General features: G+C 31.8%; 1 protein-coding gene across 2 annotated transcripts; it reads left to right on the top strand.

Annotated features, from left to right (window-relative positions):
- Positions 1-183: 183 nt before the first annotated feature.
- On the top strand, positions 184-24,221 carry LOC107449044 (uncharacterized). 2 transcript variants are annotated; one of them, XM_043046492.3, is made up of 9 exons: positions 184-571; positions 5,736-5,945; positions 9,173-9,418; positions 12,084-12,257; positions 14,368-14,766; positions 16,537-16,692; positions 18,490-18,645; positions 22,540-22,641; positions 22,783-24,221. In XM_043046492.3, exons 1-9 carry the CDS (start codon positions 515-517, stop codon positions 23,221-23,223), a joined length of 1,941 nt encoding a protein of 646 aa, XP_042902426.2. In that variant the 5' UTR covers positions 184-514; the 3' UTR covers positions 23,224-24,221. The 2 variants fall into 2 exon arrangements, with proteins under 2 accessions (XP_042902426.2, XP_042902427.2); XM_043046493.3 differs by having other exon boundaries at positions 238-571; positions 14,368-14,745.
- Positions 24,222-26,972: the final 2,751 nt, after the last annotated feature.

The following is a 26,972-nucleotide window of genomic DNA, read 5'->3' as shown; positions in this document are numbered from 1 at the left end:
CGTTAAATAAATTTTACATTGTTTCCTCAAAATACGAGTTTGGCCTTGAAAACCACGGCCCCTCAAAAAGTTAAGAGAAACTTGGAACGGATTAGAGATCAGTGTGTCCTCCATGGTCATTGATGGTCAAGGTCACCCCTCAGATTCTAATGACAAAGCATTCAGTCATTCTTCTCTTAGATTCCTTGAAAATAGAGACAAAAACCGAAATTCCTCTCTTTCGCCCTGACCCTCTGCGCAGAACGTATATGGTCTTATTATATTCTGCGCACACAGCTGGCCTGGTATCCCCATCTATTGCCTCCCCTTCCCCTTCTTCCCCATCACGTTTTCCCATTGCATAGCGTTGGCTAGACATTTTGTTTATGTCGAAAATATATAATAAGTATTGATCTTTAAAAATTTCATCGGTACAGAATTAATAATTGAAAATAATGATATAATTGATTACTGGTTCTGTCAATAAATAAGGATATTTTTTCATAACAGTCGATAAAAGGTAACGTAAACAAATATGTCGTCTTCATCGAGTAAAGATGACAACAAAACTCTGTCTGAGTCTACCAAAATAGTAAGTAAATACTCGTAACAATAATAAATATGTTATTCTAAATTGTTAAATTCTTTTTTTTTTTTTGTTTAATTTTTTTTGTGATATATTATAAATGTGATACGTTTGATTAATTTCTTTGGCCAAGCGATCGAGTTTCGTATGCTAAGTACATTGTTCGAATCACACGAAAAATATTTCGTTAGATAATATTTCACTTTCTGTGTAAAATAGATTTTTTTTTTTATCTAATGTTTATTAGTTTTTCATTTTTATTATTTATTCTTGACTTATCTGTTCATATTATGTTTGAACCTCTCGAAAATATTTCGTTAAATAATGTTTCATTTTAAATGAATTTTTTTTTTTTAAATATTAGTTCTTCATTGTTATTATTTATTTCTGATTAGTCAATGCATAATAAGCTCGAAACACTCGAAAATTGTTTCGTTAACTGCTTCTTTCGTGTGAAATTTTTTTTTTTTTTTCTTTGCTTATTATTGTTATTATTTATTTCTGATTAGTCAGTGCATAATAAGCTCGAAACACTCGAAAATTGTTTCGTTAGATGTTTCTTTCGTGTCAAAAAGTTTTTGTTTTCATTGTTTAGTATTGTTATTATTTATTTCTGATTAGTCAGTGCATAATAAGCTCGAACCACTCGAAAATTATTTTGTTAACTGTTTCATTCGCTTGAAAAAATTTTTTTTTCATTGTTTATTATTTATATTTATTTCTGATCAATTTGTGTATATTAAGTTTAAACTGCTCGAAAATTATTTCGCTAACTCTCTTGTCTTTTTTTTTTCTTTCTTATTTTATTTCATAATTTTTTTGTTTTTATTATTCAATTTTGATTAAACTGAGCTCGAATCACTTAATCACTCAAAATATATTTCATTAGATAATATTTCCATTTATGTGTAAATTTCATTTTTTTATTTATTATTTATTTTTCTTTTACTATTTATTTTTGGCTTATCTGTTCATATTAAGTTCGAACCACTGAAAAGGTATTCTGGTAAATAAGGTTTCATTTTATGTGTAAAATTGCTTTTCTTTTATATTATTTCTTTACTGTTATTATTTATTTCTGATTAATCTGTACAGAATGTGCTCTTACCACTCCAAAATTATTTCGTTGATTATTTTTTCTTTGAGTGGAAAGTTATTATTATTATTTTTTAATTTTATTTCATAAATTTTTTTAATGTTATTATTTGTTTCGAAATAATCTGTGCATCTTAATTTCTAATCACTTGAACTTCGTTAACAAATGTTTCGTTAGGGTATAAAATTGCTTTTTTTACTTTTGTTTTATTTTTATTTGTTAATATTTATTTCTGATCAATTTGTGCATCGAAAGACTCGACCTTTTGAAAAATATTTTGTTAAACATTTAATTTTTGGCGAAATTTTTTTCCTCTTTTTACTACTATAATTAATTTGTGCATTTCAAGTTCAGACTCCTCAAAAAATATTTCGTTTAACGATGTTTCATTTTGTGTGCAAAGTTGTTTTCTTCCTTTTTTAATTATAATTATTACTTTTTCAAATCAAATGTAAATTTTTTTATATTTTTTTTTTTTAATTTTTTTTTTAATGTTGAAAAAGGCTTTCAGAAAATATTTCCTTCAATTTTTCATTTTGTATGTAAAATTACTTCATTATTTCTACAATTTTTCAGCGTATTTTTCAAGTTAGCAACTCTCGAAAAATATTTCGTTTATAAATGCTTCATTCTGTGAAATTTTTTCTCTTCAAAACTTTGAAATCTAGAAAAATTGTTCTAGAGGTCAATGTGAAGAGGTCAACAATGTTTCATTCTGTGTGTAACATAATTTTCCCGCAATAATTCAAACAATTTTTCAGTTTCTCAATACTTTTAGATCTTATTTAGATGTAGCTGATTGAGTAATTACATAATATTGAATAATAACAGTGTGTCCCCCTGCAAAGTTTATAATGCAAAGTGCTATAATGTAAACCATATTTATATGATTCTTAACAGATTAGAAACATTATAAAAATGGTAAAATTAGTAGGGAAAATTTGGTAAAGAACCTTCAATTTAAAAAAAAAACAATTAAGTTGATCAAGTACTTATTATAAAAGTGCTTAGTCACTACTAACTACTTATTTTATCTATATAACTGCATAAATTATAAAATACTTGTATCTATACACGTTATAAAATACTTGCATACATAGAATTTTATAAAGTAAGTTTATATTGAGTGGTTAAATCGTATTGAAATAAAGTATATTTTTTGCATAAAAGCTTGAAAATTTAGGAAAATAACTTTTGATTTAATAATCTGATTTAAACGTGGTAATATGCAATCGTTATGTTTTGAGAAACCTTAAACATACTAGTTAATCTTTGCAGACGATATCTTAAGTTACTTAATTAATTTGCTTTTTTTTCTTAAGCACTGTACATATATTCATCTGGTGTTAATGCTCCAAAAATTTACTTTTATCATTTTTGAAACTTATTACAACTGATTTAGGTGTTTCTGAAAAATTCTTTCAAGCAAGAACACAGCAGAATTTACATAGCCAGTCTGTATCGCTGTTATTCATGAATTCAAATTTGTCTTCAAACCTATCACAGTAATACAAAGCTAGTTATTTTTATTTTATAACCGTCGTTGAAAAGCCGACCCAATTTCGGGTTTACGACTACCAATGTTCAACTCCGTAACCTTGTAGTTTTACACCTAATCCAGAAGACGAAGGAACTCCTGGATCAAGTATTGGGAGAAATTTGCCTTCGTGGGGGACTTTTTGATGGAACTAACCCGCATTTGCCTTACATGGAGAGGAAAACCGCAAAAACCAACCACGGTTAGCCTGACAGCAAAGGATTGTTACACGTTAGTTTTAAGTGTCATTTTCAGTTAGTCGTACAATTTCATAGGCTCCCCAGTTATAAAAACTCCGTACTTCAAAATCAGTCCATTCATTAAAATCAGAAGAATTTCAACTATAACGTATCAAAATTTCACCTAAATAGTCTGGAACACGATTCCCATATAAATGCGGGGTCCTTTGTTATCATAAGTTAAAGAATTTTAATAATTGAAAGTTACTATAAAATGAAATAAGTAGATAAATGAATTAAGTTACTGTAAGCGTCTATAAGCAGTCAACTCGATCTTTCAGAAATTAATAATTTATTTTTAAATTATTTCCTGCCTTTCAAATTCTTTACTTTTCAAAAAATATGTGACTCTTTATTCCACTCCCATGCATATGAATGACCTCTGGTCATAAGGTCAGTGGGTGAGGAGCACCAAAAGAGTCCCTCCCCTATTGTTGGGGAGGGAAAGGTTTAAAATGAGAAGAAGACTCTCTTGTGAGGAATTATTGTGGACAGATGAGGATCGAATTAGAAATATAGAGATGACATGGAAAATAATATAATAAAGATAAAGAAGATAAGAAATAAATTATTAAAATAAAATATTTTTAAAAATATATAAAAAGCTTTTTTTATTTAAAAAAAAAATAAAATGCCGGTAAATAAAAAAATGAAAATACATAATCTTGTCATCAGCTCACACGATTATATCCGCAAAAAGGAGTGCTTTCTAATATTGTGTAAATACAGTTAAAGCAAAATATCTCAATACATTAGTGGGAGGAACACCCAAAAAATGCAACCAAAATAGAACCTATTAAGCAAAAAATATACGAAATAAAACATACTGAGCAATAAATAGAAAATAAAATGCGAGAAAAGTGCAGAATAAAATATAAAATGTAATCGATAAAGAGAGTAACGAATTCCAATGAAGTTACATGTTTCGGAATCTTTCAAGAATGATTTAAAATATTTTCGTATTAAGTTTTTCAGATTACAAAATACGAAAATAGAAGCGTAAATAGAGGGCTCTTTTATGGAGTGTTCTTACTGCAGTACTGAAGCGCGTTTGGGTTGTTAGTTACCTTGCATTGGCCCCCGAAAATGTTTGTGCTCAATGTAATAATATTATACTGAGCAATTCAAAGTTTATAATTAATATGGTTGAGCCGTGATGGCTCAGGGGATAAAGCGCTAGCCTTCTAATGAGAAGGACTAGGTTCAAATCCCAGCGATATCTGGTCAATACGATTTCCGCATTCGGCTTGTGCCGACTACAGTTCTGACGCGAAATATCCTCAGTGGTAGACGGATCATGGGATAGAGTCCCCTTGCCGTCAGGCTAACCGTGGGAGGTTCTCGTGGTCTTCCTCTCAATGTAACGCGAATGCGGGTTAGCTCCATCAACAAGTCCTCCACGAACGCAAATTTCTCCCAATACTCGATCCAGAAGTTCCCTTGTCTTCTGGATTGGGTTCAAAATTACAAGGCTATGTAGTTGAACATTAGTAGCCGTAAACCCATAAAATTGGGTCGACTGTTCAACGACGGTTATAAAATAAAATAAAACATCGCCAAAGATGTTTCTTAAAACTTTATTTCTAAAACTACAATTTTATGTTCTCCATTTTTAGTTAACCTGAATCATGCATCAGAATCAGCCTAATCTGAATTTTATGCATAAAAACTTTTTTTCTCGGTATAGAAAATGCGATCTATCTCAGTAGCGTGCAAAGCCCTAGAGTGCTCTAAATAAGACTTTTAAGACCGGGATACCCTGGTTGGTAGGGCATTGGGCCCATGTCCAAAAGTGCATGGGATCGATCCCCGCCGGTCGAAGACTCCCCATGTAGTAAATGGTGACTGATGCATGTTAAATCTGTCACAAGTTTTCCATGTTCCCATAGCAAATCATACCTCTGGGAGTACTGATACAGGAGTTTCCTTGTCTTCTGGATAGGTTCGAAATTACAAGACTACGGAGTTGAACATTAGTAGTCGTATAGTTGGTAGTGGGTAGGCGGTTCAACGACGGATATAAAATATAAACTAACACATTTGAAGTAAATGCATCAAAATTATAAGATTACATATCAGCATGTAAAAATACGATCATTAAATTAAAAGTTATTCAGTTTTTCCGTTTTTTATTTTGTGCTCAATGTAGCAGATTGAGACATTTAATGCAATATTTCTTTAAAATTTATTTTACAAAAATAAATGTTTTAAATGTCGATTCAAATATTGTCACTATAAATATTAAGCACGAATTAAAAATGATCACCAATATAGTTTATTTATTCATTTCTTTTCCAGGTAGATCAGAAAATGAGAGATATCAAAAGGTACCGTCGCTATTGTGGAAATGTGTTTCAAGCTTCGTGTTTGCTTATAACGGTATATTTGTTCGTGTACTTTGCAGAGATGCTGATTAAGTACTTCTTTATAGAAGAATACAGATATCCATACTCATATCCTTTTTTGATTATCGTAGTGTACACAGCACTACTTCTACAATATGCTCTTGTAAGTATAACCATTACAGTTATATATAGAACATTGGTGATAAATTATTTATGTGACAATAATGATGTTAAGAATGTTCTAAGTTTTAGTGCCAAGGAAAATATACAAATAGCCACCGTTTAAACACCCTTAAATGGTGTTTTGAAGCTCTTTCACCAAGAAAAATGAAAAAGCCACTGTTTAAGTGCTTAACACTGGTAGCAAAGCTAGAATTTTGAGCTATCTATGCCATCTTGTCATGAAGAATTGTCAGGGGTTAGATCGGACAGATAACTAGAATGTTTTAGAAGTCATTAAACTTTTAAAGATCGCCAATTCGGAGACATTTTTCTACCTAGTTTAAAATAATTATTCAAAACCAATGCCTTAATCTCATTTTTTCTCTCAAATTTTTATCAGCCTAAATAAGTATTGGAGTAAGTTTTTAATTATGACGTGCCACACGTGCTGTTAATTTTCTCACAACTGTGATTTTTCATCATATTGATGCTTTGCGCCGTTTTTAGAATAAGCATAGAGGGCTCTAGTTAAATATAGTTTGAACTAACAATCATAATTAACTGTCATAAACTCACACCAGAAACATTATACAATTCGTAAATATACATCATTCCATGCGATCCGACGACAAAGCTTTTGAAGAGCAGTCTGAAATTTGATGCAAATCTATAGTTTCAAACTATACGTGCCATCTTGCACTAAACAATAACTGTACTTAAAAACGCGCAATAGTTAAAGTTTTTAAAAAGTTACTAAATGTTTCTTAAAAAAAAACGAAAAAAAAAAAGAAATTGCTCTTTTTTTCATTCTCCCATTTAGAAAAGAAATATTCAAAATTTTTGAAAATTATTATGAGTCCAGACATTGCAGCTTCAAAGTAACTTTTTGTCATGATGTCGCCTTTTTCTCAATATCTCAAAAATATAATCAAATATATAATCAATCAAATATATAATCACAAAGGTTTTTTATTTCCTCATTTTAAGATTTTGCGCCATTTTTACGATTAGTTTATGTATAGAAGGCGCTAGCTGAAGATAGACAAAACCTAGCCTAATAGTCATGAATGAGTATTAAAAAATAGAAAAAATAATCTGTAAAAATACACCATAGTAACTTGGTCTCTTTAGTACACAATTTATTTCAATTTTCATTGATTTTACAGTATTTAAGTTTGGAGAAACATAATTCAAAAGATAACTACATAGCTGCCAAAATACCAAGGTTGAGAATAGTCATTTATATGCTGTTCAAATTGATTTTTCTCGAGCTTAAATGATGCAAAATCTCAAAAACAAAATTATTAAAGAACGAGCAATTGGTGCCCGTTTTATATTAAATTGAGCCACAAGCAAGCAAATACATATCACTCATTTTATCTGATGAATAATTTTTTTAAAAAAAAAACTGAATCGTAATTAAAATTGTTTTATTCTAAGATCGGAGGCGGGATTTGCACCTTGAACCAAATTAACTTGTTTCAAAACACTAGCACAAACTGTTTTAATGTTATGGGAGAAATACACTGAGACACAAATTCTTCGTTACCTTAAATGTAATATCTCAAGGGAAAAAAATGAAGCGGAAAGATATATTTGATTAGATAAAAATACCATTTTCTCCAAAAACTTATCGACGTGGTAAAAGTCAACATGTTTGAGTGCTCAAAAGAGATTAGCGCATCGCAATAGCTCTCCCAAGAGCATCCCAAGCATTTTCAATAGGATTCAGGTCAGGGGATTTGGCTGGCCAATCCACTCGTTGAATATCCTCGCTTTCCAGATGCTCATCAACATATATGGCAACGTTACTTTTAAAAAGTAGCGAGTAAAAGTGCAAGTATTTTTAAAAAAAGTAAGGAGTAAAAAGTGCAAGTAAAAGTACTAGTACTAAGCAAAAAAAGTAACGATTTAAAAGTACATTTCTAGGAAATCGAAAATTCAAAGTAACCTAAAATTTAATTGAATAATATTCTTATGTTCTTTAATGCTTTTGCAAAATTGTTGTTATTTATTTAATTATTTTTAATTTTGTAAGTTATGGATATTATTTTTTTTTTAAATATGGAAGAATATTATAATATAATTTTATAATATAATCGTATAATATAATTTTAAAATCAAATATAATTTTAATATCAAACTTTTAATGGATTTACACGAAAAAGAAATTTTATCTATTGATTTTAATTTTTGGTTTATTATTTTTATTTATTTAAATTACCATTGATTGTTTTACTCTTTAGAATTGTTTTATTCTTTAGAAACGCGTTTTAAAAGCGCAAGCATAACCAAAGCAAACACGGGGTTTCAGATAGCTTTGTGATCTTTTAGCTGGTAAAAAATAATTGAATGTGCAGTATAAGTTGACACAGAAGGTATTTAAACACGAAGTTAGCTGTGAATGCATATATATTGCACATAAATTTTATAAATTAAAAAAACATAAGTATTTTTTTTAATACGAAGCTTACCGAGTTTTAGAAAAAACTAACGATTTCATTCAATATTTGCGTTACAAATACTTGTACTTTTTCCCTAAAAAAGTAACGAAAGTACAAGTAAAAGTACTAAATTTAAAAAGTAATGAAGTACACGTAAAAGTACGTACTTTTTACTTGTACCGGCGGTACAAGTAACGAAAGTAAAAGTACTGCCATATATGCTCATCAACCATGAGAGCTCTATATGGTCGCGCATTGCGTCCATAAAATGAACTCAGGGCTAACAGCGCCTCTGAAAAGACGCACATAGGGCTCTAGGACCTCCTGCCTGTACCTCTGGGCATTCACGGAACCATTGTCAAACACATGGAGTGGTGTACGGGTATCTTGCAAGTGCGAATATATGTGCGAAAATGCTTTCCATATCTTAATTTCGTCCATAGTGTATATAGTGAATAATTTATGCTTGTGGTAATCACAGATGGATAATTTTTTTGAAAAATAAAGCAGAAATGAAGAAGTTTTGCTACCATAATTTAAATCTTTGTGTGAATTGCAGAAAATTCAAAAACGTATATATACGGGACCAACTTGAAGTGTGTTTTCCTTTTATTATTTAACATAAAGTGCGGTTTGTTTGTTTTTTCTATTTTTTTACTTATTTATCTTCAATTAAAAATTGTCTTTGCTTGACGCTTAAAATGTTTTTAACACTTGATTTAAAATTGCATCATTTCCAAGAAGTTGTAATTGTTTTGTTTTTAAATTTGTTTTTTTTTTATAGAGTTTCGTACGACCGGAGAAGTACCACGCATTCAGAGCTTTAGCAGAACGCTTTGATTTTCGTTCTAATAATATTCCATGGATGCTTATAGTGAAGACCCATATCAGAATGTGGACTCTTTCTTGCATGAGCTTCATTATTTACAAAATGGAGGAACACTATGGAGTAAAAAATGGTCTTGCTAGAAACGTTAGCTTTGCTGTCACATCTCACTGGCTTTTTGGATATGTGAATTATTTGATGAATGTAAGTACTCACCCTATTTTACAGTGAAGAATAAAAAGCTGGGAATATATCAATTTAATAGTTCCTGAGAAAATTAAATGAACAGTTCCTACATATCCATTTACGGGAAGAGAATAGGAATGGGTAGATGCAGATTGTTTCAGTTACATTAAGCTTTGAGATTTATAAATAAGGCATTTCAATTATATATTCATATGATTTTAATTTACAAAAATAAAGTGGAATAAATCGATTAAGTAGTTCCTGAGAAAAGTAAATGAACAGTTCCTACATATCCATTTACGGAAAGAGAATAGGTATGGGTGGATGTGGATTGTTTCAGTTACATTAAGCTTTGAGATTTATAAATAAGGCATTTCAATTATATATTCATATGATTTTAATTTACAAAAATAAAGTGGAATAAATCGATTAAGTAGTTCCTGAGAAAAGTAAATGAACAGTTCCTACATATCCATTTACGGAAAGAGAATAGGTATGGGTGGATGTGGATTGTTTCAGTTACATTAAGCTTTGAGATTTATAAATAAGGCATTTCAATTATATATTCATATGATTTTAATTTACAAAAATAAAGTGGAATAAATCGATTAAGTAGTTCCTGAGAAAAGTAAATGAACAGTTCCTACATATCCATTTACGGAAAGAGAATAGGTATGGGTGGATGTGGATTGTTTCAGTTACATTAAGCTTTGAGATTTATAAATAAGGCATTTCAATTATATATTCATATGATTTTAATTTACAAAAATGAAGTGGAATAAATCGATTAAGTAGTTCCTGAGAAAAGTAAATGAACAGTTCCTACATTTCCATTTACGGAAAGAGAATAGGTATGGGTGGATGTGGATTGTTTCAGTTACATTAAGCTTTGAGATTTATAAATAAGGCATTTCAATTATATATTCATATGATTTTAATTTGCAAAAATAAAGTGGAATAAATCGATTAAATAGTTTTTGATAAAATTTAATAAGCTGTTCCCAAATATACATTAGCAGAAAGAGTGGAGATGTGGTTCAAGTGGCTTATTTCAGTTGCATTTACATAGGTGGCAAATTTCTGTCCTTGATATAGAATAAGAAAAAGCGCTTGATAATTTTCAGAACTTCGATAAACGTTCTCTCAAAACTTTTAAGCAATATATCGATGCAATTAGTAGTTTTGAGTTAATCATATAAAACTACACGATTCTAGGTTGTTAGACTAACTTTATTACAGTTTAAACTGATGAAAACTGATTTGGATGACGCTGAAAAATTCTTTTAGCGTTAATTGCATAAAAACAAGGGTATTTATCAAATATCTAAAAAAAGGCAATAATAAACTATTTAAATATCCATCAAAAATGTTCACTGCAGAGTTGTATGCTTTTAACGGTGATTGTATGTAAAAGAAATGCTTATCAAAAATAGAAAAAAACGGCATCTGTAAATTCTTATGATTGCGAAATTGTATTGGCGTAATTTTGTCACAAAAAATTAATAGAAAATCTAATAGTATATCACACACTTTATACGTCAAATAGTGGTTAGGTGGTCTCTTTGTGTTTTACATTTATTAAGAGGCCGGGATAGCCTGGTCACTAAGGCGCTGGTCCCATGTCCGAGAGTTCGTGGGCTCGAACCCCGCCGGCCGAAGACTCCCCGTGTGGTAAAGTGACTGATGCACATTAAATCTGTCGAGTCGCAAAAGTCCTCCATGTTCCCATAACAAATCAATACCTCTGGGGGTACTGGATTGGAGATCGATCGTTCTCTGATTCAGGTCAAAATTATGATCTGTGGATGAATGAATGGATGCATGAATGGGTCCACCCTATAAACGGGTGCGACGCATGGTGCGGCAGAAGTCGAATTCTTGGCCATAGATGGTGCCACTGAAGAACAAGAAACGGACACTCTGCCTTAAATTTGCTCGGTTTCACCAAGCAAGCTTGTCGGTGTGGCAAGTGACATTAGAAACAACAACAACATTTATTAAAAGATTTATTATTGCCAAACAGAGTATTCCATCATCAGTTCATTTGTGAAAATCAAATCAAAAGGATCGGAAGCATGTTTAGAATTTACTCTACTTCGGGAGTTGAGTTCGGTCTGGAAAGGAAGGGCCTAACTCGGATTATAGGTTAAATTTCTATATTTAGTTTTTTTTCTTTTTTTGTAGAGAAATTTCTGATGACACAGCATTATTCGGCAGCATAATATCAGGTAAAATCGGTGGAACATGTAGGGGTGCCTTCATTAGAATAGAAGAAACATAGATAAATAACTTTTAGATTTTCTATGAGATTTTCTTCAAAACTTGAAAGAAATAAAAATCTGCGATTTGTGGTTTAGAATCAATAATTTAATACTATGCAATAGTCAGCTTATAGATTTTTTTAAATTTATTTTTATTTCAGTTTAAACTGATAAAAACGCAATCGTATAACGTAAATTGCACGAAAGCAAAGATGTTTATCAAAAATTTAAAAACAGACAAACGTATACCTTTTATCCAGCTTTCAAAAAGTACCCCTTTTACTGTTAAGTTAAATCAAAAGAGGACAAGACTCTCTTGATTCACTTTTCATATAAAACATTTCACTTATATAATATTTACAAAATTATTTCTCAGAAACTATTGAACAGATTAATATGCAGTTATTTATTTTCTTTTATAGGGGCAAAAAAAGCAATACAGTCCATCAGGTATCTTCAAATGGGTGTCTGTAATGCCTTTATTTTTTCTGGAAGCTTACATAATATATTTGTTTTGTTCAAGTGAAGAACAACTTAAAATTGCTTTAAGGAAAAAATGGGGTTTGTATGCTTTCAGCGGCCTGCTATTTGTCATGGTAAGTACGTTATTATTATATTTTCAATAAAGCTATTTTCTGAGTACTTTTAAGCACTGTAGCAACTCATTTATAATTAGCTTATGTAATCAGCTTGCTGTTCTTATTGCTCTGTTATAAGGTAGTGTCATTTGAAATACTGCCAAATAAAATTTGTGGAATACCTCTGATCATTTTGAGTTTTATTTTAAAAAGTACAAAAACTACATAGAAAATTGCTCGAAACTTTTTACGTCATTAAGATATTCAAATAAGATCTTTTTTTCATTAATTGCCAAATGCGACTCGCTGCAAAATTATGAAGAAAAAAATTAAAAAAATTTTTATGCATGCGCAATACAAAGGAACTACTTTAAACAATACTTATATCTTGAGTAGTTTTAAGTGAGCTTCTTACAAATTTTAAAAGAAAAGTTTTGTATTTAATTTTAAATTGCTCCAAAAATTTTGCTTAATTTTTTTTAAAATTAGAGTAAAAAAACATAAGAGAAAAAAATTTGTTTTTATAAAAATGTCTGCATTTCTACAAATATTTAAATTAGGCTTACTAAATTTTATGCAGTAATTGCAAATGAAAACCAAAATAATAGTTATCAGTTATCAGTCTTATTGATTGATTTTTTGGCATAGGGTGTTTAAAAAAAACCCTATTTTCTTTCACTATTTATTGTCGGTCCCTCAAACCTCTAAGAGCTTTAAATCTTATAGATAAATTTAAAAAAAAGTCTAAGTGCCTCTTCCATTATTGTATATATATATATATATATAAAGAGCGTGCGTGTGTAAAAGAGGCGGGAGACATGATTAAGTCGAGATTTAAATAATAATTATTATTATTTTTAATGGCGGGCACTTGGGGTTTGTCCCATTGGTCACAGGAATGCCAGAGCTGCTACTCTCTTCTCGTTACCCAGTGGGCACCTGTGGCTAAGTCATGGCGGTGGAGCAGCGTCGCCCACGTCAAACAACCACAAACCCGTTTATAGGACAGGTCACATTCATGGCTGAAAGCCCTTATATAGCAAGACGGAAAAGTGCAAAAACTGGTACGAAATACATTTCCTTTTAGCATTTTTTTTTTTAGAAAAATAAAATATCTGTAAATATCAAGACTCCTATAATAATTTTAGTCTATATATAAAACTGCTTGTTTTCCAATGATAAAGTAGATATTGTTGAATAGCTTTAAAAATAATAAGTTAACTCCTCCCGAAAACTAGTTATAACTGAAGTGGTTTTACTACCAGCCATTTCTCTTTTCCGTCTCGCTTTCACCCCTGGTCACATCCACACAAAGGACATAGAACACACAGAGAGAGAAAGAAACATCCATGCCCTGAGCAGGATTCGAACCCGCTGCCAATGGCTCCGCAGTCAGGCACGCTAACCACTCTGCCACCTGGTCGGCTAGATTTAAATAATAACTCTTACATTATGAGTAAGTAAGAAATGTAATTAAAAAATTAAAAATTGGGTTGCAATAAACAATCTGCACCCAGGAAATTGGGTATCAGCATTTACATTGTTCAAAGCAGAAAAATAAGATAAATTTTTAAGTTTCAAGTTTCCGTTCTCATTTTACTGCAGCGATTTTCCGCATTCATAATCCGAATTCCGTATTCATAAAAATCATAACTTTTAATTAATGGTACTATCGACTTAATTTTGATTTTAATGGATTTAGTCTAGAAGCCTACATAGGAAAGAATACTTCGTTTATCGGTTAAATCGTTAATAAGTATGAAGCAAAAATCATATTTTGTACTCTTTATTTCTCTTTTAACTTAGTAAATATTAGTTCTTTTGGCTTGATTTTGTTCGATTCAGCGTTAGTTAGTTCATAATAGGCCTCACTTGCCTAGATAGCAAAATGCATAAATATTTTAGATTTAAGTACAAAATAAAAATAAAAAAACTCTGCAATATCATCGTGTTATTTTATGAATAAGCAATGGTGGAAAATTCAATGCTTTAATCACAAATTGCACAATTATAATAGTCTTAAGCCATGGTGCTCTCTACTGTTAGTATACTCAAAGCTAATCCAGACCAATTACACATTTGGAACATTAACTAGAAAAGTAACTTTATCAATGTATTTTTCTTTTAGATTTTCATCGAAGATTTGATGCCTCCCTTGAAAACTACCAGTAGCTCTGAACAAAATGGTAAACCTAGTACCAGTATTCCTGAACAAAATGACCTTGGTCCACAACCGTGCAACCAATCGAAGCAAAATGAAAACGTGAGTAAATCTGACACAAGTAAAACTGAACAAAATGGTGCCGATCCCCAGTTGTGTAGCCAAATGGTGAAAAGTGAAAATATGAGTAAACCTGGAGCCAGTAAAGCTAAACCTGGTGCCAGTAACGTTCAAGCTGGAGCCAGTAAAGCTAAACCTGGAGCCAGTAAAGTTATACCTGGAGCCAGTAAAGCTGAACCTAAAGAGAAGAGTTTACTTCTGGAGAACGATAATGAGAAAATATTGGTATGTCAACTTGCAGAAAAAGTATGTATAACAGGGGTAATTACATACCGGGTTTTTGGTATCATTCTTCGGGGTCTAAAAACTAAAAGCAGGGAATGTGATTTTTCCGTGAATATATTCGCAGAATTCTGCTTATCTCAAAGTTTAAGCTTTAGCTAAATCGTTGACGAGACGTTTACATACCCGTGATTCTTCCGTCAATTTGATTCCTTCGGTTTGGAGGATTTCCTCCATTTTGAATGCTTGGAATTGCGCTGAAATCTAACATCACGATTCTTATTCCCGCGATTTTAATATTAAACATCGATTTTCGTATTTACCTGATTTAAAACGTATTGAGATTTGTATTCACGCGATTTAAAAATCGTGCATCGTGTTTCCTATTCATGCGCTTTAAAGACCCAATATTGCAATTCGTACTCACGCGAGTTTAAAATCCAATGTCACGATTCTTATTTACTCTTTTTTAAAACCTTGAAATCATATTGTGAAATGCATTCACGCGGTTGTATTATCAAATATCGATTTTCGTATTTATACGTGATTTAAGAACTACACATTGCTATCAGTATTTGCATGATTTAAAATTCATATCGCTATTTCTATTTTCTTGGTTTTAAAATCCAATATCGCGATTCCTATTTGCAGGATTTTAAGGTCCATAATCACATATTCTTGTAAAAAGCAGGTTTTTTCCTTAAATTAGTTACTGTAAATGTGCACTACTCTTCTTTAGTAGATAATAATTAATATAAGAAATATTTATGTTTTAAACTAGTATGAGAAATATTTATGTTTTAAACTATTTCGAACACGTTACACAATCTGTAATAAAAACACATAACAAAAATGTAATTTTTTTTTCCTACTTTGTTCTCTAATGCAAATTTTGCATTAGAGAACAAAGTAGAAACACAGTAGAACAAATTAGAGAACAAAGTTTGCATAAAGAAGTCTTTCATTGTTACGTTCGATTAGGTACGCATGTTTTATTAGATACTATAAACGTAGGGAAGAAAAATTTATAAGAGATTTTATTTATCCTTTATAGCACCACTGCTTTTTAATACTAATTTTAAGCTAAAATATTTTGGGTTCGGGATTAATTTATAAAATGCAGTTGTTGCCTTATTATCTTAAATTATTTTGATTTGAAGACACTTTTTTTGTGGAAAGCTAGATTTTTGTTCAAAATTTTACCTGCTGCAAAAAAAATTAACCATGAACTTGAATTACGGCAATTATAAATAACCAATCTTAAACATTCTGTGTTTACAGCTATAACTAACAAACTCGACTCCTGTTGAACCATTATGTAATTCAATTTTGTAACCACTCTTTTATATCTTAAGACTCTGATTAATTTTACACATGATCATACGTGTGTATTCTAACTGTTGAATGGATATTTATCTTTGCATTATATCAGCCTATGCTTAAGGCTAATTTTATTAAAATTTGTAAAGTAGTAAAATTTATCGGCGTGGTGAAACGTATTCTATTTACAAGTTATCGGCATATTCTATTTACAAAGGTAATGGTTACTTTGAAAAATGCTGTAAATGTTATTTTAACGATGATATTAAAAATGTCATTTTATGGTGTCATTTTCTGTAGGGAGACTACTACATTTTTGCAGAATTTAGTTTTGTCTCAATTTAGGTGTGGGGGAGTCAGAAAGAAAAAGAGTTAGTATCGTGATAAAAATAAGATTGTTATTAATTTGAATAAAAATTAATTTGTCTTTTCTTTCTTTTTTCTTTTAGAAAAAAATTAATTTTTCTCTTCCAGAATCACATGTGTGAAGTTTTTATGGCAATATTTTTCATTACTTTGAGCTCCGTTTTGCCTTTCCCTGCATGTAAAGAGAGGTTAGAATCGAGTTTGTGGATGTATACTACTTTTTCACCAGTATTAACAATCACTCTCTGGTACATAGCTTTAAAGGTAAGCATGCGTTGTAAACGAGTATTCAAATTTACAACTTGTTTCAAAAGATAGTAACGAGTAACTATCACTTTATATTAATGAAAATTTAAATACCAATGATTCAAAAGGCATTCCCTCCTTTCACTACCTAAGATGCCTGATACAAATTTAGTTCATTCGCTTGGAAAAAAAAAAAAAATCTTCCTCCTATATAATTTTTTTTGAAGACCATTAGTATAAATATGTTTCGTTACGAAATTTTACTGAAATCATTTAAACAAAAAATTTAAAATTGATTGGGACTATATTTTAAAAAAAAATGTATTTATGATTTAGTATAAATATGTTTAGTTACATTAGTACATGTTACAGTATTAGAGTATTACAGTACAGTATTAGAATATGTTACATTAGTATAAGCATGTTTTTTTTTTCGTTACGAAATTTTACTGAAATCATTTAAACAAAAAATTTAAATTAGATTGGGACTATATTTTTAAAAAAAATGTATTTATACTTTAACGATGGAGTTGTTTCTGTTAGTTAAACTTGGGTAGGTTGAACTGTCTTAATTCGAAATTTTAGATGTGATGTTAAAAAGATCTCGCCCTTAAAATAAAGTACAGGGTGTCTATAAAAGAACTCCGGGGTTTTAAAAATTCATATCTCACTAACTATAAAAGATAGCAAAATTTAGTCGATTTTTCTGAAAAGAGCAGCTCAAAAAGTTTTACTCATACTAATTGGGAATGTTTGTATCAACTGTTGGCGGCGCTGCAGGGCGTTGACCTTGAAATGACGTCGCGAAATTTGAAATGATGGCGACTCCGCAACAAAAGGCTCAATGTGTTATTTGGCTCATAGAAACGAAGTCTTTAGTTATCGTACAAAGAAACTTTCGACGTAACTATGGTGTTAACCCGCCTTCTGACAAAACCATTCGTCAATGGTTCAGTGCATTTAAGGAAACAGGAAGTGTTTTGAAGCAAAAGTCGCCGGGTAGGCCGAGTGTGTCTCAATAGAAAGTGGACAGAATCCCAGCTTCATGCCTTCGAAGCCCTAAGAAATCGTTGACAAGATGCAGCCTGAAGTTGGGGTTACCAAGATCTCAGGGAACGAATAGTCAATTGTGTGGCAACCGTCCCCCCAGACATGCTCGCCAGGACATGGGAAGAGGTAGAATACCGTTTAGACGTCTGCCGTGCCACATATAGAACTTTACTAAGTGTTAAAAAAAACTTGATAATGTAAGCTTTTCAGTCATGTATAAAACATGTATGTATGTTTTTTATTTCATTAAAATATTTTGCCTCAAAACCCCGGAGTTCTTTTATAGACACCCTGTATTAGAAGTGCCAGAAGCTGCTTCCAATCCAGGGACTTCGAACAACCCGCTCTTCTCTTTAGCATTTTCATTAAAAAATAAAAGTCTGATTTCTTGACTTTTTTTTTCAAGCTTAGGTAGCAAATATTAAAAGAAATGAAAGTTTGCATTATAATTGCGACTACAGCCAAAAGGAACATCTTTTGAGAAAAAAAGTGAACCGTTTAAGTCTGCTGGGTTGGAAATTAGCACGTCCGGAAAGGGTTAAAAGTATGAATAATAAAGTGTGTTTTAATTTAATGAGAAAAAAATTTAGCAGTATTCTTAAAGATTGAATTATGGTGGTAATCTTTTTTTTATTTATCTCATCTGTTTAAGACAATGATTTAAATTAATTTTTTTTTCTCTTTTTCCATCGAATTATCATAAGATTTTACTGTTACTTTGATAAGTCCAGTTTGTTTTAATTAATTAAATTTTTTCATTTACAGAAAGCCTTGAACCATGTAGTCGATGTACAACCTGATCTCTTCATGCAGCTTTCATGTGTCACTTATTTACATTTAGCTCGAGATGAATTTATCGATACATATGACCTTCCTATCCTTGTGACAACTGCTATTTTATTTTTCCTCTTTCTAATATGGGTAAGAATAAATTTCTATACCATTGATTCGATACTCTGTAGCAAGTTAAGAGAAAACAATTGCGTTATAGGATTCAATAAATCATCTGCGACTGCTTATAGTTCCGTTTAATTTAGTTATTAAATTATATAAATATGCTTTTGAAACAATATAAAAGCTTTTAAAAGTTAAATTCGTGGGACAGAAATTTAATTCGCACTATCTATTACGATACCGAAGAGCCATTACATTATGACCTCCCTGCTAATAACATGTAGGACCACCTTTGGCCCTTAAAACTGCTAGCACCCTCCGTGGCATTGATTCCACAAGGTGCTGATAGGTAGTCTGAGGTATCTGGTACTAAGCGCTCACCAACTGGTCCTGCAATTCCCTCACATTGCGAGGGAGCAGCGTGGCAGCACGAATTTGGTTTTCCAAGTAGGACCACAAATGCTCTATTGGATTAAGGTCAGGTGAATTTGGGGGCCAAGACATGACTTGAAAGTCACTGGAATGGTCCTCGAACCAATCCATGATGATTCGACCCTTATGACATGGTGTATTATCCTGTTGGTAAACACCATACCCCGCAGGAAAAACTGTTGCCATGAATGGGTGAACTATGTTAAAGTAGCTTACGTACATCAGGAATTGTTTTATGAGGATTATGGGTCCTAGTGTGCCCCATGAAAACATTGTTCCTGGGCGAGAAACAATGAAAACCTGGGCGAGCCCATTGTTATGGATGGAGGGTGGTCTTAATGTAATGGCTCTATCATGGAATTATTGAAAAAGGGTTAGAGTTTCGCAGTCTTAGTGGAATCCTAGACTTGGCGACATATTTCGGTAGATAAGGACATTTGCTCTTGAAAAAGAAACAAGTATATGCCGTTGCAATAGCATTAGATTTGATTGGACTACAAAAAAATGGTGCATCTTACGTTGACATGCTCTTAACAAATAAAATGAGGAGATAAATTCACTTTTGTTTCGCTTTGAAAGAGAATCGTCAGCAAGAAACAATATTTATTATTCTTTCATCATCAGCTTTTTTAACTGCGAACAGAACGATGTATATTTGTTATGATTTTTAGATATCATTTTTATTAATTCTTATTAAAAAAACAATGATTTTTATTCAATATGTTTTATTTTCTTCATTTCACACGAGCAAGCAAACAAAAACGCCAATGTCGTTTCAAGAGTTGGCGACGTTGATATACGCTCGCTCTAGGAGCTTAGTATCTTATTTGGCGTGATCTTAGATGCAAACAGGCTATTTCCATATGGATAATGGTTTTTTCTTAACTTGCGACAGAGTATAGATAATTTATTGCATCGGTTACCAGTTTATTGTTCCGAAAGCGATTCACGTGCCACGTGTTTTTAACCACATGACTTATCGTTATTTATATTTCTGCGTTCCAGAGGCGGTTTCGAATAAAGGTAAAAGTGCCCCAAAAGAAAATTTTGTTGAAGAAACGTATCAGAAAAAAACAACTAGAAAAATATAACAATCTATTTTACCCGTGCCGTTGAAACTGAATTTAATGAAATTAAATTATTATTCAGTCATAATTTAAAAAAAAAACTAATTACGTAACAAAGTTTTATTTAAAATTGACTGAATGCAACTTTTACTATAGTATTGTTATAAATAGTTCATCTATTAGAATAGTCTCTCAGGGGTTAAATCTTTAGAAGGGGTTAACCTGCTGAAGAGTTCTGATCCATTTGCTGAATAAAAGATTCCTATCCTTAATCTTAAATGAATCCTTAAATATTGATTTTTTTAAAAATATCTAAATAAGCTCGAATAATGATTTCATTATATTAAATTCGGGAGAAACGCCCCAAATCGAATCGGTCGTTACATTTATGTAATAATTGATGAGGTACTTTTTTTTTTTCAATGCTCTTTTTTCCTTTACCATAGGATCCGTGAGGATTTTAGAATGTAGGAAAGAAAAGGGTAATATTCTGAAGAATGTGCGGTAAATTATTCGTGGGTCCTAAAAATACGAACTCGAAAGACGCTCATGTTCTCGGTCATATCTTAAAATATGGTTTCTCTCTTATGATTATTAACTACATTCTGACGATAAAATTTTTTATACGTACCAAAGCAATACGTTCAGTGGCAAGGTTACCCCTGCCTAACCCCTCCAACATTTCAAGTTTATTGAACGATTCTAACAAATACTGAATTTCTTGTTGTTGTTTCTAATGCTACTTGCCATACGGGGAAGCCTGCTTGGTCAAAACCGTGCAAATTTAATACAGAGTGTGCGTTTCTTGTTTTTCAGTGGCGCCATCTATGGCCAAGAATTCGACTTCTGCCACACCATGTGTCGCACCCGTTTATAGGGCGGGGAGACCGTTATACCGACTCTATAAACGGGTCGTTAAATAACGACCCGTTTATAGAGAACGATCGATCTCCAATCCAGTACCCCCAGAGGTTTTTATTTGTTATGGGAACATGGAGGACTTTTGCGACTCGACAGATTTAACGTGCATCAGTCACTTTACTACACGGGGAGACTACAGCCAGCGGGGTTCGATTCCACGAACTATCGGACATGGGCCCAGCGCCCTACCAACCTAAAGTAACACCTCCTAGAAATAAGCAGGCCTCAGCACGAGTTACCATAAATAAGACAGTCGATCCTTTAGTAGTTCAAACGTAATGACATATTTCGTATTTTCCACCACTGCGCAGCTTACCCCGAGCGTAATGACATCTTTCTTGTTTTCCATCTACTGCGTAGTTTAACTTCCTTACATCGGACTACTTACAGTGCCCGCCGTTTATTAAAATCACTTTCGTTTTATGCTCTTTTGATTTTATTAAGCGGCTGATTTTATTAAGAGGCGATTCAACATTTGAAAAAAAAATCTAATTTTTTGTATTCTAAATGCACACACTTTAAAAGCTGAAATAATGACAACGTTAATGTTTCATTTTAACTAATTTAATTATTTTAATAAATTAAAACCCTACATAAGATTAAATTTACAAAATTTTTGCAAATAACCGATCAATGGTTGCTTGAGTTGCAGTATTTAAAATTAACTTTTCAACATCATTTGAGAGTTTATAGAAGTTTTTGATATTTCCGGCACTGATGAGTTTATTTCATCTTCTGAGTTTGATTCCTCCATTTCTTGATTGAAAATAACTTTGCAATTTTTGATATCTGTAACAATTTCAGAATCAGATTTTTCTCCTGATGATTGCAGGTTATCGTCAATAGCTACGGAACATGCGCACAGTTTTTGGAAATCTATTCATATTCTCTGTTAAGATAGATAACAAAAGAAACTTCTCTCCCTTCTATGGTTCATTCAATAAAAAATAAGATAAGAATTCGACCCCCTGTTGAATGAGATAGGTTTCTCCAAACTTCATTCAAGTCAAGGAATTGACATTGATTTCTTTGAACTCGCCGCCTACCACCCACACTTTTCCTTAACTCTCACACTATGAATATCGCAGGAAAATACTAACCACACCAGTTGAGTAACTGTTGCTTCTTCTAAAAAAGTCTTTAAACTTTGAAAAAATAAAATTTTATAAATAAGAACAAAAGAAGCTGAAATATTGCACTTTTGATTTATTATGTAGTCAAAATTTTGATTTTAAAAAACGGCGGCATTGATTTTATTAAAGGATGCTTTTAACATGTATTAATATTGTAACGATTCGGTTCTTGCCGATTTGATTTTATAAAGCGGCTGATTTTATTATCCAGTGATTTTATTAGCGGCGGTCACTGTAATTGATCCGTGCTGAGGCCTTCCTTCTTCTAGGAGGTGTTGGTGAAAGCCTCTTCTAGAAAATCTTGGTATTAAAATATTTTGAGTAGTTAGTAAAATATCGTTACAGCATTTGTCATATTTCACTTTCAGGTTATCTACAGAATTTATGCAAGTCTTAAGCAATGCATTACAGATATGAAGGAAAAATTATCAGACATAAAGACTGAAAAATCGAATATTGAAAAAGGAGGCGTAAGTAGCAAAAAAGATTCGTTAAAAGTGAAATATTGAAAATGTCTTTTTTTTAAAATTACATTTATTGTAGTGGTTGTTTTTGTGAATGAACATTAACATTTATCCTACATTCCATTTTGTTTTAATTATTATTTCTAGAATGCAAATCAGGAAAATGATAAATCTGCTTCAGCTGTGGACCGCAGTAAAACTGCTCAAGAAGATCTTTGCGTAAGTACGAGAACCAAGATCCGTATAGTTAAAGCTAAGCCACAACAAGAAAGTAGGATAATTATTGAATCTAGTGAAAGTAATGTCCTTAAAAAAGATAGTCCCAAACGCAGTACTGCCAAGCCAAAAACGTGCCAAAATGACGGTGGATTGATAATGGCTATTGACCACGTTGTTGATCCAAGCGTTAAAGATACAGTTTGTAAACCAGATTGCGAAATTTCAGTTGATGAATACGTACCAACGGAGCGTGATAATTTACTAAATGAAAATCTGAAAAGTAATGACAACGAAGAAGAAAATTGCTTTGTTATTATAGAGGATTTCGATTGTTCTTCAGGTGGTAAGGTAAATGGTAAAGAATGTTAAGTTTGCGGTTCTTAGAGAAAACATTTGCTTGTAGTTATTCATGTTTTAAAACATAAATTTTGGATTTTAATACTTCAAACAAAGAAAAAGATTGTTATCTTACAAAGTCAGTAATAAATCAAATTCAATTGCTTCAATTCAAATTGAATTCGCCAAATTGGTGGCCAAACGACTATATTTTTATAATAAAGCATAATACCTTTGTTAATTTTGATGAAATAAAAAAAAATCATTAATGTACGCTTCCACCAAACATTTAATTTCAATAGCATTGATGCAAGGTCAATAAACTTTTGAGATAAATAATGAGATAAAATGTATTTTGCAGTATTATTCAACTTTTACAGTAAATTATAAGGAAAATTCGATCAAATTTTGGTATATGGCCATTATAGCTTTCTTCTGATACGCTATGGCCGGTTTTCTGTAATATCTCATCCAATTTTGAAGCAACCCACTTGGTTTGACGAGATGATACAGGGGTTAGTGCATTAGCTTGTTAAAATATTTCCCCCGCTTCTAATTCTGACGATAACCTGATGTTACTTAACTCATTACTACTATAAATGTTTGTGTTAAATATAGATGTCCCATGTGAAATTTATGTAATTACGGGATTTAAGTTATACGAAGTATATTATGAATACTATTTTCAAAATCAAACTTTCCATTATATTGATGCATCTTTTTGATCTGGTGCATTTATGAAAATTAATGCTTTAATTGAGACTGATCATCTATGTCATGTATCCATGTGAATATCCCATGTGAAATTTATGTGATTACGGGATTCAAGTAATACAAAGTATGTTATGAATACTATTTTCAAAATCAAACTATCATTATATCAATGCATCTTTTTGATCTGGTGCATTTATGAAAATTAATGTTTTAATTGAGACTAATCATCTGTGTCATTTAAACTACTTAGTTTGTTAATATGTTTTTGTTTGTCAATGGTGTTTGTATTTGTTTGTGAATAAAAAACTAAATCATTATCTGCTTTCTTTTTATTTCACATCTGTGTCTGCAAAGAGGTACAGTGCGTGATAGAAAAACAAAACGAATTACCCTATCTTATCATTAGATCAATAATTTAATTTTTTAACCGTTTTTTTTATTTCCTATGAGCTGCACAATCAGTCTTCCCGATGAGCAGACCTCGTGCGTTCTCCAGAAGTGGTATCCATTCTTTCAGAACCACCACAATGGGTGAGATACCGTTAGCCATGTTAATTTGGACGTTTCTGCCACACTAGATGGCAGCACCGAGACTCTATTCGGATGCTAAAGTGCACTAGGAATAATTTAATTTTGCCGGAAATGCCAAGAGCCAATAAGGCACTCCAGGGATCTTTTACATGCCGCTTAATCATACGACATGGCCGCTGAGGATTTTTCTGCATCCGGAAAATCCGGTGTCTGGGCCGGAGATCGAACCCGCAGACTTGGGCTCAGAATCCCGACGACAAACCAACTGCGCCACCCAGCCACTTTTTTTTATTAACCCAAATAATCGAATTTTCACGCATTAAGTCTCAATCTTACTGGTTCGAAGAGATGACCTTAAAAATACTAATTATTTAGCGAAAACGATATTTTAAGTAGCGAAATCAGACACTAAATTTCACAAAAAGACGCTTCGGATTTTTGACTTTAAAATGCATAAAATAGCTGCAATCTTGGAGATATGGTCCCAGTAGTTTGGTCGTGAAAATGGTCGAAATTTTGAACCACTTATTGATAATATTGCTTTTTGCGTATGAGTCGTCTTATGTCGTATATCGAGAAATTTTAAGTCATTGAAAATTATTTTACACGCAATTATAAAATTAGCATGAAATTATCCAAACATCATTCCATGCAACAAAAAAAGATCATTTTTAATGTAAATTTTTTAAATGGTTTTTTATTGTTTCATTTAAAAAAAAAACAAGTTAAAAAATTTTAAATTTTAACGTATACAAATTTTAATATAATTTTAAAGAATGTAAATTTATTGGGCGAAATATACACTGAGTGGCCAAATTTTTATGACCACCCCTTCAGTCGCCTGCTTCCATACCCTATACGGCGCAATGTGCGTCGAACAGTACGTTCAGAGGCGTTCACAGTTGCTCCTTGATTAAGATCACTTGCAATTTGTCGCACTGTTGCTCTCCTATTGCGCTGCACAACCCTGGCCAGCCTTCTCTCTGATCGAGCATTCAGTACCCTCTGACGACCACAAGTCTGACGTTGAGATCCGGTTTATTGCCTGATTGTCCATTTTTTGTACACATTAACAACTGCTGCTCTAGAACACTTCACAAGTGCAGCCGTTTTGCTGATGCTCGTTCCGACACATCTCGCACCCACAATCATTCCACGTTGAAATTCAGTTAAATCACTTTTCTTTCCCATATCTGAGCAAGCAACACAGTATAACTGATGACTCACTTGTCCAGCATTCCCGTGTTATGGTTATCTTGCCCTCTAGCGACAACGCTGTGACGCAATAACTCATTTGCATAAAACTCTGAGGTGGTCATAATAATTTGTCCACTCAGTGTAAATTTAGAACAAAATCTGTCAAATAATTTCTGAGAAATCTAATTTTAAATATCTGATTTTCTTGTAAACCTAGCCGAACTATTAGGACCATATTTCCCAGATTGTGACCAGCCCTTATATTTTGAAATTAAAAAATCAAATTCATCGAAAAAAAGGTATGTTTACTCAGAAAAAGTAAGTTGCGTGTAAAATGACATCTGAACTTAATAACTAGATCGATTAATTATTAAATTAAAAGTTACTCAGGGCGTTCCGTTTTTTTTCTCTCCCTACATATTAAATTAAATAAGATTTGATGATTTAGTGATTAGATTTCGGCATATTGCTATGTTTGCTACAACGTGAAAAACATAAAATTAGTTGCTAAGTTTCTTCAAAGAAATTTAAATCTAGCTACCAACTTCAGTATTGCAAAAAGACAAGTATTTTCAATGTGTTTTCTCTGCTTTTGTATTTTTTTAATCGAAATTTGCTACTATCACTATTGCTACAGCTTAATTTTGCTACTACTAAAAAAAAAAATTGAATCGTAGCATTACTGTACTATCATGCATTCTCAAATTCTGGGAATTAAAAGGCTTCTTCGCTCGCCATTATGGATTTTTGGTGAAATTTTCGTTTATTTTTTCTTTTTGTACTTGAAGGTATTGTATATTTTGGCACCACAATACCTTTCAAAAATGGTGAAAATAAAGGTCGCGTTATTATATCAGAAAAAATAACTTAATAATTTTGAGAAATTCTACGAAATTTTCCTGAAAACCTTTTACGCAAATTAAAAAACAGACAAGCGTATATCTTTTAAAAGCTGCTGTTTCCAAAACTGTATTATTATAATTTTGTCAGAAAAAAAGTAAAAGAGAATCTTAAATTACCACGTGCTTTATATCCCAAGCTCCGATTAGGTAAGAGCCTCGTATTTTATCGCCTGTACTGCCGAATGTGTAAACATCCACTTTCAGCTTATTTGCAAAAATTAAATGAGGAGGATTAAAAGTATACTTAGGATTTTCAACACTTGAGTTTAGTTGAGAGAAGAAGGGCCTCTTAAACAAAAAGTATTCCCTTTAATTTTTGCTGGTGATTTTATAAGTTACGAAATCAGATGCAAGAACGTATGAGAAAAATAATGAAAAAAAATTATAAAAGTATTCTTATTAATTTTTGCAGATGATTTTATAAGTTGCGAAATCAGA

This window comes from Parasteatoda tepidariorum, chromosome 5 (assembly GCF_982258835.1).
Source record: "Parasteatoda tepidariorum strain Cologne lab strain chromosome 5, Ptep-v5.0, whole genome shotgun sequence".
Taxonomy (NCBI): Eukaryota; Metazoa; Arthropoda; class Arachnida; order Araneae; family Theridiidae; genus Parasteatoda; species Parasteatoda tepidariorum.
The sequence above is the reverse complement of the archived record's forward strand: the minus strand, read 5'-3'. Positions and strand labels throughout refer to the sequence as shown.

Excerpts from the sequence above, each read along its gene's own strand:
- LOC107449044 (XM_043046492.3), top strand. The coding sequence starts at position 515 with ATGTCGTCTTCATCGAGTAAAGATGACAACAAAACTCTGTCTGAGTCT. Across the intron at positions 9,419-12,083 it reads ATGTGAATTATTTGATGAAT|GGGCAAAAAAAGCAATACAG; the intron begins GTAAGTACTCAC and ends TTTCTTTTATAG. Across the intron at positions 16,693-18,489 it reads TCTGGTACATAGCTTTAAAG|AAAGCCTTGAACCATGTAGT; the intron begins GTAAGCATGCGT and ends TTTCATTTACAG.